Source organism: Alexandromys fortis, unplaced genomic scaffold (genome assembly GCF_014885135.2).
Source record: "Alexandromys fortis isolate MF-2015 unplaced genomic scaffold, M_Fortis_MF-2015_v1.1 scaffold_50, whole genome shotgun sequence".
Classification (NCBI taxonomy): Eukaryota; Metazoa; Chordata; class Mammalia; order Rodentia; family Cricetidae; genus Alexandromys; species Alexandromys fortis.
The window spans coordinates 2,727,012-2,745,097 of NW_026067932.1; the positions used below are offsets into that span (position 1 = coordinate 2,727,012).

General features: G+C 47.4%; 1 protein-coding gene across 8 annotated transcripts in view; it reads right to left on the reverse strand.

The window, feature by feature from the left end:
* Positions 1-4,526: 4,526 nt before the first annotated feature.
* The window catches only part of Tmcc3 (transmembrane and coiled-coil domain family 3), a 255,924-nt gene continuing 242,364 nt past the window's right edge, over positions 4,527-18,086 (reverse strand). For 7 of the 8 annotated variants that reach the window (XM_050145606.1, XM_050145604.1, XM_050145605.1 and 4 more), the window contains 3 exons: positions 15,926-16,842; positions 12,881-13,016; positions 4,527-8,767 (listed from right to left, as the gene is read on the reverse strand). In XM_050145606.1, the coding sequence (XP_050001563.1) occupies positions 8,465-8,767; positions 12,881-13,016; positions 15,926-16,842 (1,356 nt within the window). In that variant the 3' untranslated portion in view covers positions 4,527-8,464. The remainder of the gene's footprint in view (positions 8,768-12,880; positions 13,017-15,925; positions 16,843-18,086) is intronic. The other variant, XM_050145610.1, reaches the window with a different exon arrangement.

Below are 18,086 nucleotides of genomic sequence, written 5' to 3' on the forward strand. Positions count from 1 at the left end.
ACTGTCATCTATGATTGCAATCCCAGAGGCTATTATAAAATGCTGTCACCACGTGTGAACATTCTCAGCTGCTCAGGACCGTGTTTCTTTTACAACTGAGTGCACGTGGGTGACAAGCAGCTTTTATCGTCAACTTGACACAGTCTAGACTCACCTGGGCAGAGTCTAGTTGAGGGCTTGTCTACCCTGGGTCAGCCTGTGGGCATGTCTGTAGAGACTGTCTAAAGTTAACTAATGGAAGGAAGCCTCAGCTCACCGAGGTATCGCTGTTCCCGAGGCAAGGGTTCTGAACTGCATGGGCAGAGAAACTGAGCTGGGTGCAAGGAGGAAGCCGGTGAGTGTTGTGTGAGATTTGTACACTGTGTGAAGACACATTGCTGTGATTGGTGTACTAAAGAGCTGAACGGCCAATAGCTAGGCAGGAGAGGATAGGCGGGATTTCTGGCGCATGCATGAGAGAGAAGGAGAGAGAGAGAGAGAGAGAGAGAGAGAGAGAGAGAGAGAGAGAGAGAGAGATGGGGGGGGATCTAGGTGTGTGGATTTCTCCAGCAGACTCGGAGCGAGTCGGACCTGCCAAACTGAGGAAGGAAAAAAAAAAAAAAAACTACGTGGCAGAAAGGTAGATTAGTGGAAGCAAGTTAATTTGAGTCATAAGAACTAGTTGGAAATAATCCTAAGCTAAAAGCCAAGCTTTCCTAATGAATAAGAAGTCTCCATGTCGTTGTTTGGAGGCTGGCAATGCAAAGACAGTCTGACAAGAAAGCTTGGTACGGATGAATATGCGTGCGCTCATTGTTCTCTGCTCTTGACTCTGCATGGGACCTGGTTAATTAAAGTTCCTGCCTTGACTTCCCCACGATGACGGGCTGTAATCTGGAATTGTAGGCCAAAACAACCCTTCTTCTTCCCTACATTGCTCCCCCCCTTTTTAAAAAAAAACAATCTTTTTTTTTATTTTACATACCAATCCCAGTTCCCCCTCCCCTCCTCCCACTCCTCCACCTTCATCCCACCCTATCCCCACATCCACTCCTCAGAGAGGGTGAGGCTTCCCATGGGGAGTCAATGAAGTCTGTCATATCCCATTGAGGCAGGACCAAGCCAGACTCCGCACCCCCTCCCCCCACCTAGGCTGAGCAAGGTATCCCTCCTTGGGAACGGGCTCTGAAAAGCCAGTTCATGCACTAGGGATAAATCCTGGTTCCACTGTCAGTGGCTCCACAGACTGCCCAAGCCACACAGCTGTCACCCACATTCAGGGGGCCTCATTCAGTCCCAGGTTCCCCAGCTGTCAGTCAGGTGTCACTCAACTCCCAGTAGCTCAGATCAGCTGTCTCTGTGGGTGTCCCCATCATGGTCTTGACCCCTTTGCTCATAGAATCTCTCCTCCCTCTCTTTGACTGGACTCCAGGAGCTCCACCCAGTGCTTAGCTGTGGATCTCTGCATCTGCTTCCATCAATTATTGGATGAAGATTCTATGATGACAATTAAAATAGTCATCAAACTGATTACAGGGGAAGGCCAGTTTGGCCCCCTCTTCACTATTGTTTAGAGTCTTAGCTGGGGTCATCCTTGTGGATTCCTGGGAATTTCCCTAGTGCCAGGATTCTCCCTAACCCCAAATGGTTCCCTCTATGGAGACATCTCTTTTCTTGCTCTCCCTCTCTTCTTCCCCCAACTAGACCATCCTAGTTCCCCATGTTCTCCTCCCCTTTTCCCCTTCCCCCTTTTCTTCCTCCCTCCCCTTCATTCCTCCTCTTCTCCCTCAACACTCCCAATTTACTCAGGAGATCTTATCTATTTCCCTTTCCCAGGGGGTTCATGTATGTCTCTCTTAGGATCCTCCTTGTTACCTAGCTTCTCTGGGGTTGTGGACTGTAAGCTGGTTAGCCTTTAGTTTATGTCTGTTATCCACTTATGAGTGAGTGCATACCATGTTTGCCTTTCTGGGTCTAGGTTAGCTCACTCAGGATGGTTTTTTTTTCTAGTTCCATTAATTTGCCTGCAAATTTCAAGACATCATTTTTTTTCCCCTACTACTGCTAAGTAGTACTCCATTGTGTAAATGTACCACATTTTCCTTATCCATTCTTTGGTCAGGGGTCATCTAGGTTTTTTTTTTTTCCAGGTTCTGGCTTTTATGAATAATGCTCAATAATGAATTTTGCTCAACAGAGTTGAGCAAATGTCCTTGCAGTATGAGTATGTATCCTTTGGGTATATGTCCAAGAGTGGTATTGCTAGGTCTTGAGGTAGATTGATTCCCAATTTTCTGAGAAGCTGCCATACTGATTTCCAAAGCAGCTATACAACTTCATACTTCTACCAGAACCCTACATTGCTTTTTGTTGGAAGTATTTTATTGATGCCACAGAAATGAAACCTGGACATAATAAAACCAGGTTTTATTCTTTAGCAGGTTCAGTATTAACTGGAAATCAAAGATTGAAGTCCCCCCCCACTTATTTTTTTTCCAGGAAATATAGACTAAGAATATATTGGGCTACACACACAACCACCCATCTTGATAGCATCCTCTTCTATTTCCTAGATTTCTACCTTTAGACATCAAATTACAGCAGCACCAAAATAACGGTTTTGCCTCTGTCTCTAGAGAGAGACAGAATTGTGCAGGACAGAGAATGGACTGATCTCTCAGAGTTTTAGAGTCATGCAGGAATTCTAGTGGTTTTGTTCATATAGGTTTCAGGAAGGGTGAACAGTGGAGAAAGTTGCCTGGAATAGGGAGCCAAAAGAGCAAGACTCTAGAGAGGCCAAGGCAGCATCCTAACTTCCTCCTTCCCAGGTTATGACCTTGGAAGAAGTGCCTACATCTGAGCTCTAGTCATGCATAGGACGGGGGTTAACGAAACCAACATCACCAGCCCAGCTGAGTTCATGCACTATCAAAGAGGCCCTTGCAAAACACCAATGTCCCGTCCCTGCAACAAGAAGCCCTGAGAGTAAATTGCTCAAGGCAGAGGGATCTGCTCCGTCTCAGCATTTCTGACACTGTGCACAACTCAGCTGGAGTCCCCCACATCATTGTTGTCCTCCTCGGTCCAGTTCATGTGGATTGGTTCCCCAGTCACCACTTCCTCTCTCCACAACACTAAGATGTCCTAGTACTCCAACTACTGACTGAGTAATCACCCCCCCCCCCCGCCTTGAGCTCCAGAAACAGGCCACACATCAGCATCAACCACAATAAACCAATGTGGACCCAGGGTTTGGCAGAACTGCACCTTGGACCCAGGCACAGTGAGTTTTCTCTCTTGAAATACAAGAACTCTACCATACAGATTCAGATACCCAATTACCTAAATTCACTTTTCGGACTACAACCACAACTGAATAGGCCAAACGTGACTGTAGTGTTTGTGCTATACTGGCTGGTTTTGTGTGTCCACTTAACACAAGCGAGAGTCATCAGAGGAAGGAGCCTCGGCTGAAGAAATGCCTTTTTCAGATCCAGCTGTAAGGGATTTTCTTATTTAGTCATCAATGGGGGAGGACCCAGCCCATGGTGGGTGGCGCCATATCTGGGCTGCTGATCCCAGGTTTTTTCTACAAGAAGGTGGGAGTTGGAGAAGCCATGGGAACAAGCCAGTAAGCAACTCCCCTGATGGCCTCTGTCATCAGCTCCAGACTCTGGGATCCTGCCCTGTATGAGTTCCTGTCCTGACTCCCTTCAATGATGAACAGCAATGCTGAAGTGTAAGCCAAATAAACCCTTTCCTCCCCAACTTGCTCTTTTGTCATGGTCTTTGTTGCAGCAATAGAAACCCTGAGACACCAACTTTCTACAGAAGGCATGGAGACTAGTTTTAAAGTTAACTATAGGGGTAGATAAATAGGTAAGACACAGGATGTTTTGAGGAATGAAACCATTGTGTATAATGCTACAACAATTAATATATGCCCTTATGTATTTGTTTAACCCCATAGAATGAAACCAAGAATATCCCTCATATGAATGATGACTCTGGGTGATTATGATGGAACAATGCTGGTTCCTCAGCTGGTACCAAACGTACCATGCTGAGGTCTGGAGAGTTGGTTCAGTGGTATAGAGCACTGTGGTTCTTGTAACAGAGAACTTGGGTTTGAAACCTGGCACCCACATGGTAGCTTACAGCCATCTGTAACTCCAGTTCCAGGAGATCAGACATGCCTTTCTGACCTCTATGTGCACCAGGCACACGTACATATCTATGCAGGCAAAACACTCATGCATACACATTGAAAATAAAAGGTACTGCTTTGTGGGGGATGTTGATCCTGGGGAGTGAGGGTGTGTAAGTAGAGGCAGGATATTCAAGAGATATCTTTACATAGCTTGCTCAGTTTTCCCTTAAATCTAAAGCTGCTTTTTAAGAGTCTATTATAAATTTATTTTACATACACGTGTGTGCACATGCATGCTCTCTCTCTCTCTCTCTCTCTCTCTCTCTCTCTCTCTCTCTCACACACACACACACACACACACAAACACACACACTACAGACATGGGCTCTGACAAGTGTGAAAATTTAAGAAATCTAGTTCTTTTATTCAACACCAAAGCAAACATCAAGTGTTTAAAAAATAATGGCACCTGCTTTGAATTCATTGGTGACATCACCATGGGGGAAGATCTACAGAGAAATTACAATTTTCGGCAGATACGGGACTATGTAGCATTCCCACAAGACGGGAATTCTGCTGTGGAGGTTTTACGATCAGCAACCCTGACATGACAGTCAGGGTTGCTGCTACGGCCCCAGCGCATCTTAAACACGGAGCACGATTAGTTGAAATGTTTCTTTTAGGACAAACACAGTGGACATGCTTTAAATATACGGGAAGGGCAACATGTAGACCACCCTCAAACACGCAAGGTGTCACACCTCTTCCGGCCTCTTTCAGCAGAGAACCGAATCCACGGCAGAAAACAGAATTTTTGCTTTATTTCTAACAAGTTACCCAGTTCCTGTCATTGACACATTTTTTTTAAAGCTCTTTATTTTCTATACAAACTGGCCAATCTGATTGTTTTCTGTAATCTATTTAGACCCCCTTAAAAGTTACCTTCTAACTCTGAACCCTCTCTCCACATAAACCTGTAGTCATTTCCCCAGCCCAAGGTCAAAAGTAAGGAAACATGCAAGTTAGGTTGTTAAACCACACTCATCCTTCTCAATAAGCACACGTGTTCTTCCAAACCCAAACCATTAGATCTGGATTCAACACTAAAGCAAAATAACAACAAAACACCCACTCTACATTCCCATACAACACAAAATAATTTGGCATGTCGAATTCAACCCCAAGAACAAAAGTAATTAGTTGCTTGGGGGGGGGGGACGGCAAACTAGCTCCCTCAGGTCATTCCAACCTGTATTGAAGCCTGCTGTCAGAGGCAGGGCAGTTAGTACACACAGAGGGCAATCCTTCAGTAAAAAAACAAGAGTGCCAGGGTGTTAATGTGAATGATGGCAGCCGACAGGGTCAGAAGACCTGAACACTACTAATCCACAAACCAGGAGCTTGGGATGGGGGCTGCTGTATTCACAGTAAAAAAAAAAAAAAATCAGCGAGAGTACTTTCATTGATACGTCAATTTTTTTTTTGGGGGGGGATTGTTCCAGATTAATCATATACAAAATATGAGCTCAAAAAAATTCAAAACCCACAGAGGGACCATTTTTCATATTTGCCATTCTTAATGTGTTTAAGTTCTGTTTTGTCCTCGGTAATCACGACGCTGGTGATCGATAGTGATAATGTCACCAAAGACCCAGAGTCCAGCATCTGGAATGCCTCGCCAGTGTCCCTTAAAGGAGCAGGTGCTTGCCTGCTCATCCCAAATGGCTCCTGCCCCCGAGAAATACGTGAGATGTTTATTACCAACGTAAAGTGCAAAACAAGACTGGCTGACTCAATTGTGAATCAGTCCCAGTCCCAAGGTAAGTCACAGTTGTGCCATTGTCTCTAGTTGTGTATTTACACAATTAATTTCTTCAGTGTGTATGCTATGTGTTCAAGAGAGCAAAAGAGGGGTTATAGCCCTTAAGAGAATGATGCACTGCCCGATCAAAGTCTCCTTGAACTCTGCAATCTTCCTAAAAAAATAAAACGCTTCATGAACCTTCCGTAAGACCGAAGCAAGGGTGTCATATGGGCTGGGCATACCCAGGTAAAGACGGCAATTTGAGAATTAGTTGGAGCCAATGGAATTCAATGAATTCTTTAGGAGTCCCATGATGATTTGGGTGCCCACCGCCCCCACTCCATTAGTTCAGGACAGTGCCGGTTTCTGACAGTTTCTACCCAGAGCTCAGACCGAAGGGCATGGAGTGTGCTGGCTCTAACTTCCTGCTCTACTCCCTCACCGGTCTGAGAGTGTCAATCAAGAGAGTCCTGCTAGGCCTTGCAGGGGTGGGGTGTGTGCCAGCATGAGAACAAGCCTGCTCTCCCTGGGTTCCCCTGCAGACCTAACTAAGCCTCCAAGGCTGGATTCATACTGTGTCTAAAAACTACCAGCGGCACTCAGAGCCACCCCAGGCCCTGACATGTTGTAGGGGCCATGGGGAAATATTGACAATGGGGGATGGGCATGGCCCAGCTTGCTTCAAGGTGTAGACAGAGGGAGTCTGATGCCTCCAGGTAAGGGAGCAGGCCATTAAAATACAAGAATCAAGGAAGATCATAGTTCTTTCTTTCTCCCTGCTTGGACTAGAAACCTCCATCTGTCCTGTATGAGGACACAGTCATGGATGGGAGTGGGGCTGGGAACTCCCCATCCCTGGTTTCCAAGTCTCTATATGATGTTATTACTTTTTAAAAAGCTTAACTCTGGAATCAGTTAGGGTGATGATTAAATACTTTGTGAATTTTCTAATTATTGATTTAAAAGTTGGGAGTGGGAGGCAAAGGTTGGAGTTTTACGAGTCCCACTCACAGAAGCTGGGCTTGTACTAAACGGCCGCACGCTTTTGTGCACCCCCACCACCCCAAGAGCGTCCCTAAGAACAGCCATTTGCAAGCGATGATCCGTAGATCTTGGAGAGCATCTTCTGGAAGAAAGTAAACATTTAATGGCATCTCTACACCTTTGGCAGGTGCGGTGGGAGGACCAGGACTGGCTGGCAGCATCTCGTACAACCTTCTCTCTCCTCTTTGTGCTTCATCAGTAAACGGCAGCCACCGAATGCAGCGGCTCTTACATGTTTTCTGCTCACTGGCAGTGCATTTATCCTGTGACCTCAGAACTTGTCCTACTATGTGCCTACAAGACAGACGGCGGCAACTAAGCTTAACAACGGACTTAATTCTCGCTGCCCTTCACGCCCCTAAGTGGACCCTCCTGACTTCATCTGGGTAAAGGGCTCCCACTCGCCTAGCCACCAACTGATCAGACCAAGAGTTCGCATCCCTCTTAGGCCCCCAGGATCCAGCCTCGGCACACATATGATGTATGAAGTTTGATTTTGTTGTCTTCAAGGAAAATAACACCTGGCTACACAAGTGTCGTTTGTTTTCATTCCCTGGACTCTGATCTCCGCAGACCTGAGAGCGAAGTGAATCACGAAAAGTGCATGCCATCCTCTAAGGGGATTTATCACAGCTAACCATCGCCAGATTGCGCGTGAGCCTCCCAGGGATGCTCCCAGCACCCAGCGCTATCAAAGCCGCAGTTGGACAAAAGCATGGGCCCAGCGCACCGAGGGGAGGGCCTTGCTAGCCAGGTGAGATGAAATCGGGTGTGTGGTTCCCTGGGCAGAAGAGGTGAGCCCATTTGTAAATTTTAGTGTCTACGGTATAAAGTGCGGGGCTACTGGTTAGGCAGATTCTGCCGGAGAAGCAGCGATAAGATTTGCATGGTACAGGGACATAAGCAATTGACCAATGTGAACACGGGGCACATGACAGGACGCAGCGCCACCCGTGGACAAGTGGAATAGATCACAGGGAGACTGACTGAGCTTCCACAGACCCCACCCCTCACAACAAGAGCTCAACACTGCCGATAACTTGTGCTTCCTCACTTCCCCAAGTCCTGCCATATCCTTGCTGTTTGTGGGGCTCAGAGAGCACACAGCTGCTAGCAATCACGAAAGCTCAATGTGACAGAGATTCATGGGAAACACAGAGAGGCCCGTTCCTCTGGGTCGCTCTTGGTGCCAAGCGCTCAGTGAATGGGGCTCTACCGCGCCCAGCTAGCCAGGTGGGCTGGAGATCTGCTCTGATTAAGGCCGTGAGCGATGTGGGGAGAACTCTGGGGGCAGTTTCGTGTTAACCACGTACAGGGACCGCGTTGGCAGCTGCTACCGGGTTAGGAGATGCTAATTATTTACAGCACACGGCTTCAGTCCTTCTTGCCGTCTTTGGCACAGCCGTTCATTCAGGAATTTGGTAGTCTGCAACAGAGTTTTCTTCAAAATAAGAACTTGAGAGGATGTGAAGGCGGGAACCAGTGGCTCATCTCGGGATTATTATCCTCTCTATGGCACACAAAATATGGTCCCAGTTTTTACAAAATATTGCCAGGAGAGTCACAGCGAAGAAGGTGCCAAGGATGTGGAAGCGGCTCTTCATCATGGGCGCGACAAACTTGGCCAGGGTGGACACGCACACCAGGATGACGGTCATGAAGGCCAGAACCACGTTGATGCATTTCCCCAGCAGCACCTTGGCGTTCACGGCATCCGTCTGCAGGGTCTGCTGCTCCTGCTGATGCAATTCCAGCTTAGAGATGCGCGTCTGGCAAGTTTCCAGGGCTTCCTGCAGGCAAGAGGACAGCAAGGAATCAAATACCATTGGAATCGCAGGCCTTGTGGGAACACACGCCCAGATGTGCTGGAAGCCCCGGCTCACAACACCTAGTGCCCAGGCGGTTTCAAGTCTCCAAACTGATGGTGAGAGACAGAAGTATGAGACAGGAATCCCAAGACTCCCTTTACCCTGTCATGGGTAGTGGACACACATATATGCAACCATAAAATACCATAAGTCAGCAGTTATGGTGATCCACTTTTATTTATTTTTGGTGCAAGGTCTCTTGGGAAGTAGCTCAACCTGGACTTAAATTTCTAATCCTCCTGCCTCAACTTTCCCAAGTGCTGGGATCTGAGGTTAAAGTCCCACGCTATCAGACCCTGCCATTCCTATTTTGCTACATTTATATAGGAGATAAAGTGATAAAAATACGGGCATCTGTGGGCACTCTCGGGGACAAACGGAGAAGGGGTGGAACTGCGTCTGAACACCGCTAACTCTTAGGACAGATGCTCAAGAGCACCCCTTGACTTGTCTCTTGTCCATCTATCAGCTGGCTCCACCAATGCGGTGCCCAAATATCTATCTTAATCCATTTTTCTCTCATACAATCTCCATTCCAGAGTAGCCATGACCTCTTGCTTGCCGGGCTTTGACATGTGTGAATTTCACACCCCTGTGTTCCACAACTCACATTCCCTGTAATAGCCCAAGTGACCTTTGAAAGATACACATCTCTGACACCTCTTATCATAACACGTTCCCAAAACTTGCTTAGCCCGTGCTCATTCATCTTCTCCTGCCTTCGCACAAGGAGCTGGTCAAACTGATTACTTCCGGGTTCTGAAAATGCTGGGGGACTTTGTCCACGCAGTATATACCACCGGAAACACTTTAAGCATCCCCGCTCTTCACCTGTAGATGGGCCATGTGTTTCAGAGGTCTCGGCAGCCCTCCCTGAGCCAGCAAGTCTCCCGCCAGCCTTCCTGCACAGCTGGGAGGCACATAGGTTGCATCCAGACAGGGGCTAAGTCCACCTTGCCCTCATAGTCCACCTCGGAACAGAGTAGTGTTGTGTGTGGCAGGGGCCATATCCTGGCTGAAGAGCCTGGCTGGCTGCCAGGACCAGGATGTCAGTTTCCAGAGGAAAGCCTGGGCCCCTGGAGAACAAAGAACCTCATGAGAGGCGGTGTGGCCTGCCAGCACCTCCGCCAGCGCGGCTGCAATCATTTGCCCAATGTGCTTGTGCAGCTGGGTCCAGTCACCTTTCCGGGCTTTAAGCAAGTATAATGGCTCCAACATCGATTTGCTTTTCTCCTGCTTGAATATACTCTCTGGGCCAAAGAACAGGGTTCTCCGTTACTATAGCAACTTTCATTATACTAGGCTCCCGACCAGAGGATACAACTTTTTCAGCTCTTCACATTTAAAAGGCACTGGCTGTCGGCACTAAGGGGCATGTGCGGGAGGGAGGGCTTGCTTTCAGCTGTGGGGCCCAGGTTTTTTTTTTTTTTTCTCCATTTTAGGCATGGCATGAAAGGGTGAGAGACCAAGACAGAGGGTTGTCATTTTCGGCTCTTTCACTCAGTTTACGGTAGAGAAGTCCACATCTCCTCAGACTAATCTTAGAATTCATCTTAGAACTGCTACTGATTTTTTACTTAAAAGAAAAATACAAGAAAATTAGGTAAGTGAATTACAAGGCCATCTGTCCACGGCACCAAGAGATAATAAGCCCCGCCGATGGCTAGGACATCCTTGGTCCAGTATTTAATTTGTTTTAGATGAAGACAGAGGAAGGGGTTTTCTTCAGTAGTTTAAACTGGATATTCAGGACTTTAAAGGGGGCAGGAGGGTCAATCACCTAAAAGAACAGCAGAAATTGTGTGGGTCTGTGGGCACCCGCCACAGGCACTGCCGCAGCCCATCCCTGTTGGGAGCCCACTTACAAGAACCAAGGATATGAGCAATGAAGGGAAACGGGAGAGGTTCAATAGCTAAAAGCCTTTGGGGGCATGTTGCTACTCAACAGGAAGATAAAAAGGAATAGCAGCATTAACTTTCTTGGCTGTTTAGTATGTGCCTGGCGAAGATTCTGGTACAATAAATATCTGATTCTATTTGATCTTCTGGACTTTTTGAAGACGAGGCGTCGGAGGCACGCGGCACTGACTTGGCCAGGCTCACACAGAGACTGAGTAGTAGAGCCCGCTTTGAGCCTCTGCGACCTTTGTCATTTATCCCGATGCTCTTTCTAGTTCTGACTAGAGACGGAGCTGGGAAACGCTGAAATGAACTCTTCTGAAGTTAGAGTTCCCTTTGGGGGAGCCCCTCCCTGGATCTGACCTCCTCACTCCTGGAATAAGTTTCTTAAGAAAAACGAGAACAATGTTAACCCAAACCGTCTCCTAAGTGAGGAAACGACACATTTAGACACCACCCCGGGATGTCCCAGGCCTGTTCTAAAGTAGGATGGCCTCAGGGCTGGCGAGATGGCTCGGTGGCTAAAAGCACTTGTTGCCAATTCTGACGAACTGAATTTGATTCCTGAGAACCACAGGTAGAAAGAGGAACTGACACCCCAGAGTTGTTCTGTAATCATCATACATATGCTGTATCATACACACACACACATACACACACACACACACACACACACACACACACACACACACACGAGTAAACGTAATAAAATATGTTTTAAATAGAGTGACTCTATAGACGATAGCTCAGTTCCCCAGGCCAGTCAGTGGAGATGCCGAGGCTCTTCACTCAGAGAATAGCCAGTCCGCCAGGGTCCTCTGCTCTCCGGGGACAAGGTCTCCTGTCAGCTCTGAAGTCCTGCTTCCCAGAACTGTCCGAGCAGACCTCTGGCATCAGCAATCACAGCCTCCACCAGAGCAGAATACAAGGCACGCAGCCGGATTGCAGCACACGCCGCGGGGAGAGACGCCATCTTCTATGCTTCGGCCTTCTCCCCTGTGGGGTGGGATTCAGGGGGCGGACGGCCTTCCTGACGCTCATATACCCACTACAGAGAAAGTCTGAAAACGTGAGACTGAGCGAGACTCTCCCTGTTTGTTCTTGGGTTGTTTCACAGCACTTGGGGGCTCTGGGAGGAAGCCTCGCAGTTGGCCTTTGCTTATGACATAAACTTTATGTGGATCTACTCAGCCCTTCCTGTCAACCTTCTGGGCCCTGCCTATCCTGTTAAGTCCAGCCTTCTCTGCCAGTCCTAAGGGACAACTTGCCATGCCTTGTTCAGGTCACGGTGCCTCTTTGTGCCTTGTTCTCCAGACCTGAGAAGAGAGGCCAACAATAGAAGCAATCTCCAAGGGCTATTGAGTACATAGAAGAAGAAGAAGAAGAAGGGGGAGGAGGGGGGAGGAGGAGGAGAAGGAGAAGGAGGAGGAGGAGGAGGAGGAAGAGGAGAAGAAGAAGAAGAAGAAGAAGAAGAAGAAGAAGAAGAAGAAGAAGAAGAAGAAGAAGAAGAAGAAAACAACAGGCATGGGGGAGGAGGAGAAGGAGGGGGAGGAGGAGGAGGAAGAAACCCATACAGTACTTAGGTAAACGCTGGCAGTCGAACGTTTGCCATTCTTACAACATACAAATCAATTGCTTTAAAGAAGAGACTCAAGGCTTGCTCAGAACCACAGCTGGTAAATAACAGACCTGGGACTCAAATCCCATGTTTACCCAAGAATGCCTGACTGCCACCCCCACCCCCTCCTCCTACCCCAGCTAGTGGGGCGCAGCAGGACTGGATTTCAGGGGTAGCTGTACTCTGGAAGGCGGCTCTCGATCGTCCCTGGCCTACACAGGAAGCCTGAAGGCGGGGCTGCCTAACACTGGACATTTCATCACATTTTGGTGGTGTCGGAGTTAGGCCAGCGATAACTACTTGCCAACTGGGTTAGGCAACAGGAGCACAGGGTAAATTATCTCAGAAACACTGTTAATACATGTCAGGAGGGCTAGGAGGTGGACGAGAAATGTCCGTGTGGAGAAGACATCTCGCTCCCCATGCACAAGGGAAATGTATCAAGTTAGTCTGCCTGATGAGTTAAAGCCAGGAAAAGAAAACCCTTCACCAGGGTTCACCCGGGAAGGGGCCCATACCTGGATGTCCCTCGAGCGTTCATAGGCCTGGTAGGCCACCTTCTCCTCTGCGCTGGCTAGCTCCTGCTTCAGGTTGGCTGTCTCATGCTGGTGCAGCTCTGTCAGGTCGTGAAGCTGGTCCTCAAGCCTCTCATACCTTGAAAAGACAGGAGCCAAAATGAGCGCATTGTACAGGCATTCCAACAGTGTGTTCTAGAAAAATGTCTTTTTTTTTTTTTTTTGGTCTGAGGGGGACATGGCTTGTTTTTATCCCCCAGAGGACTGTCTTTCTGAAAGAGTATGTCTATTTTGGTTACCCCTGAATCCCAATTCTAGAAGGGACCTGTCTCTGCAGTCTTGATTTTTTTTTTTTTTAAAGACACAGGGTTTCTCTGTATGTAACTTTGGAGTTTGTCCTGGCATTCACTCTGTAGACCAGGCTGGCCTTGAACTCACAGACATCCACCTGCCTCTGTCTCCCGAGTGCTAGGATTAAAGGCACCACCTGGCTTGTCTCTGCAGTCCTAACTGTATGTCCTCATTTCTGAGGCTTTACTGAGATCAAACTTTTATTTTAATTAATTTTTTTTCACCCATGCCAGACCAGCACCTGGAAGAGCTGCCATGATGACAGATAGATTTTGCAAAGGATGCAGCTGCCCCTAGCTAGGAGATGGCTGTGCAGCAAGGACAAGCCGGGACTGGCCACGTTTGCAGTGGCTTCTCATTCTCCTGCCCACCAGTAACTGGGATCTCATGGTCGCACAGCCCACGAGAAAAAGAATGAAGTTTTCCATTCCCGTGGTCAATCCCGCCACTTCACAGTAAACACCCTGACATGCCTTTCAGCTCTTCACTTTACGCGCTAATAAATAACTAAACCCCAAGGGCTGGAGAGATGGCTCAGTGGTTAAGAGCACTGGCTGCTCTTTCAGAGGTCCGGGGTTCAAACCCAGCATTCACGTGGCAGCTCACAACTGTTTGTAACTTTAGTTCTAGGGGATCTGATGCCCTCTTCTGGCCTCATGGGCACTGCACATACATGGTGAACAGATATACATTCAGGCAAAATACTCATACATACAAAATAAAAATAAATAAATCTTAAAAAAAAACTAAATTAATCACAAATTATAGATGGCTTATGGAATAGCAGATTCAAAAACCCAAAAGCGAGAGAAAGACAGCTCCTTTCTTACACCCACCCCAGAGAAGAGGATTTGGGTCTTATCTGAAACTTTGTCCTGCCTACTTTAAAGAGGGGATAGTATCTAGGGAGGCCGTCTTAGCCTGGAATGACCGGTCCAGGCCAGTGGTAGATATTTATGTAGGTCATCTGATAGAAACATTTTTTTAAAAGCAGGTGAAGGCTTAATTCAGATTTAATGATTATCTTCAGGTTTAGCTTCATGGGTGCCAAACGTTATCATGGTTCTAAGCAAGCCTTCTTAAGCTTCTTAGGCAACGCACCCAGTGACTGTAACACCGGGTTCACAAACAAAACACAGGACACGTGAAAGCAAAGATGGCCCAAAACTCACACAAAGTGATTATTTGTGATTTGGGATAAGACACACATCCAAAACACACTCTGTCTCAAACTATCTAGATGAAATTAAGGTCAATGCACTCTTGGCCAGCTGTGGCTTGAAACACAGTTCTTGTGCGAAGAACACGCTGAAATCAAAGATACAGATGTAAAATTAAAAAAATGGTTTCAGGGCTGGTGATACGTCTCAGTGGTACAGCACACACAAGATACATGAGGCCCTGGGTTCAAATCTTGGCATCACAATCAAGATTCATAAGAACGAGAAAAGAGCCACATTCTAAAGTATGACATAAAAATTATATACCAAGAGTAAAACAGTGTGTAAGTTAGATTTACAACTTAACTGTTACAGTATGTAACGAACATTCACAATCCATTTTATATTCTTAGACGTTAGCCCATTTTGACTGAGGTGTTTTGGGAGGATCTTTTCATGAGCAAAATGGGGCAAATAATCTCATATTTGATTATCTACACTCTTTATTAAGAAGCAGTGTACATATAAATGCCAGTCTACAAAACACATACTTTCACAAGCAGCTGAGAGACCCCAAAAGGTTTGGATTGCTTCTCATTCACAGTAAAATGCTTGTGTGTGTGTGTGTGTGTGTGTGTGTGTGTGTAGATATTTATATCTGTGCTGTGGGTGTGTTTGGAGGCCAGAGGTTGAAGCCAGGTGCTTTCCTTAGTTGTTCTTGACTTTATTTGCTGAGATCGGGCCTTTCACTGAACCTGGCTAGGCTGGCCAGCCAGCAAGTTCCAGGAATCTGTCTGTCTCTACGGCCCCCAGTGCTGCGGTTATAGACCTGCGCTGTCTGTGTTGTCTCTATGCGCCCACTCTTGCCCAGTGCTGGGGTTACAGACCTGTGCTGTCTGCCTGTCTCTATGGCCCCCAGTGCTGGGGTTACAGACCTGCGCTTTCTGCCTGTCTCTACGGCCCCCAGTGCTGGGGTTACAGACCTGCGCTGCCAAGTTCACTTTCTACATGGGTGCCACCTATCTGGACTTCCATGTTCACTCTTACATGGCAAGCAAAGCCATTTACCCACTGAACCACCCCTCCAATCCGTGTAAAGCTAAAACATAAGTTTAGTGAACAAAATACGGATATTTGAAGCTGACACACCAAATAAAAACCTACCTCATTGTCCACTGAAACAGATTCACTTGACTGGCATTACGGAGGGAATCAAGTCTCTAGTACAATTAAGACCATCACAGATGCCTGATGAATCAATGTCTTAATATGCACGTGAGTCACAGCTTGGCTGATGGTGTTTTAAGAGACCCACGCATATAATGTCTTCCTCTAACTATCAGCCATGAGCCAGAAATCATGGAACTTGAGAGTTATGAAGGATGGAAAAGATTATCAATTTTTAAATGTCTCTGCACCCACGTCTCTATTTATTGCAAACACATTCATTAGCGCACGACTTTGGAGCAGACAGCCTCTCTGGCTCGTAACTCGCGTTTGCGAAAGGAATCCCAATGGAACACTCTGAGCTACGTACCTGTATCTCTCCTCTTGCAGAGTCTGAGAGATGAAGCCATACTCTCTCTTAAACTGCACCTTCAACGCCTCAATGTCCTCCGCCAGCTGGGTTTGGGTGTCTTTGATCTCCCTCAGCGCCTCTAGGATCATGGCCAGCTTCCCCTGGCTGTCCAGTGTGCTGGCCCCACCGGGGCCGAAGGACTGGTTCCCATTGCTGTCTGCCGAGCCTGACGTGCCGCTAGAACACTCGTCATCGCTGCCGTACTTGGGTTTGTTCACGATGGTAGCGCTGCCTCCATAGGCCCTGGTGCTGGCCTCGGGCCTGAACTCCTCCAGGGAATTTTTCAAGTGAGCGATGTTGTCCGCACTGCCAAACTTATTCCGGATCAAGTTGGCAAACTCTCTGGACTTATTGAAGACAAACACGGGGGGCGTGAGGGATACCCCCGGCATGCTCGACTTACTGCTTTCCAGGCAGTGGGGAGCAGTTCGAGATTTCACGTGGGCATCCTTCAGGGAGTGGTGTATCTCCTTCAGGCTGTCCTTAGAAATCTCCTTTGAGCTGCGAGAGGCCCCGTTCTGTTCAATCTCCCTCAGCTTTCGGTGGTACTGCTCCAACTTCTTCTGCAGCTGGGCGATCGAGTGGGCCGACTTCTGGTTCTTCTTTTCGAAGACCTGCTTGATCCGCCCGGCCTGCTGCTTGTCCGCGCTGCTGACAAGTTTTAGGTACTCAGCAACGTTTCCATCGCGGGATGTCTGCTCGATTTTGATCTGCTCCGTCACCTTTAGGATCTTTTGTTTCAGGCTGTCGGCGCTGAGTTTGACCTTGTGGAAGTCCAGGATACCATCTGGGACGTCAAAGTTGAGGTTGGTGTCGGAGCCCCCTCGGCGAATGTTCAGCGGGAGGCTGAGGGTATTCATGTCATGGCGTTCTACCTGAAGGAAGAAGAGAAACAACATAGACACCTGAAGCAGAGGCGACATTCGGTGTGACAGAACTGGTTCACACACATGTGGCACACACGTGAAGTCCTAGACTGTCCAAGCGCTTGTGTCACAGGATGGACACTCCGTGCTATCCTCCCAAGCTTCCAAAGGTAGGTCAACCCGATCCCTTCCTCAGTTTCGGTGTGCTGTACACAGCCTAGATGTGAAGCCCTACCTCCGGTGTATCTGATTTGCCATCTGTGTGTGGTAGCTGTCGGTTTCCAGGGTAGAAAACCGATGTAATGTGGGAGGCTTGTTCCTCACAGTGTACTTTACTACGGGCAAGGCTTCTAATTCAGAACCCAGCCATTTAACCAGATGGGGGAAAAAGAAAGAAGAAGAAAAAAAAAAAAACTTAAGCAGATACATCCATCAAGAAAATTATTTTTTTCTAATAGAACCATTAAGCAGATACAACAGAACTGAACGGTGCATGATTAACTTTGATAACTGAATAATATACCAGCATCTCTATATGGGGACAAATAACTCCAAAGTACAACCCCAGTGATTAAAACAAGTGAGCAGATGATGATAGTACAGCAGCTCTCAACCTTCCTAAGGCTGCGGCCCTTTAACACAGTTCCTCACGTCGTGGTGACTCACAACCATAAAATTATTTTGTTGCTGCCTCGTAACTGCAATTTTGCTACTGTTATGGATCGTCATATAAATATCTGCTAAGAAGGCTGTCTCATATGCGACCCCCAGGCTGAGAAGCACTATGATAACACAAAGCTAACATGGCATTGCTTTTACACTCCCAGGCTGTCCAGACAAAGACTATGAAGGAGCACTGGGCATCTTGGTCGGGGATAGATGTTTGTGGTCTAAGAGGGAAGGTTGAAACCAGACAGTGAGCTAAGTTTGTTGATGTTTCCGTAGGGATTACACACACATAGAAACCGAGTGCTGCAGAGCCAGGGTTTGCATCCAAGCTGCCTCAAACCTTATTACTCTGATACTGTCCTCAGAGGATGAAAAACGAGCCACTGCAGAGTCTGAACAGAAACTCCAATCATAGTATCTAAATGGGAACATCTCAGATGTTGCGTCAATATTCCCGTGATAAGAATAATATCTTGACAGAACCCAACAGGAGATAAGGCAAATAGCTGGCGGAAGTTACCCCTGCCCACACTGTGAAGGGACCAGTAAGCTAGTAGCAAAAGGTTAGTAAGGAGTTAAACAGG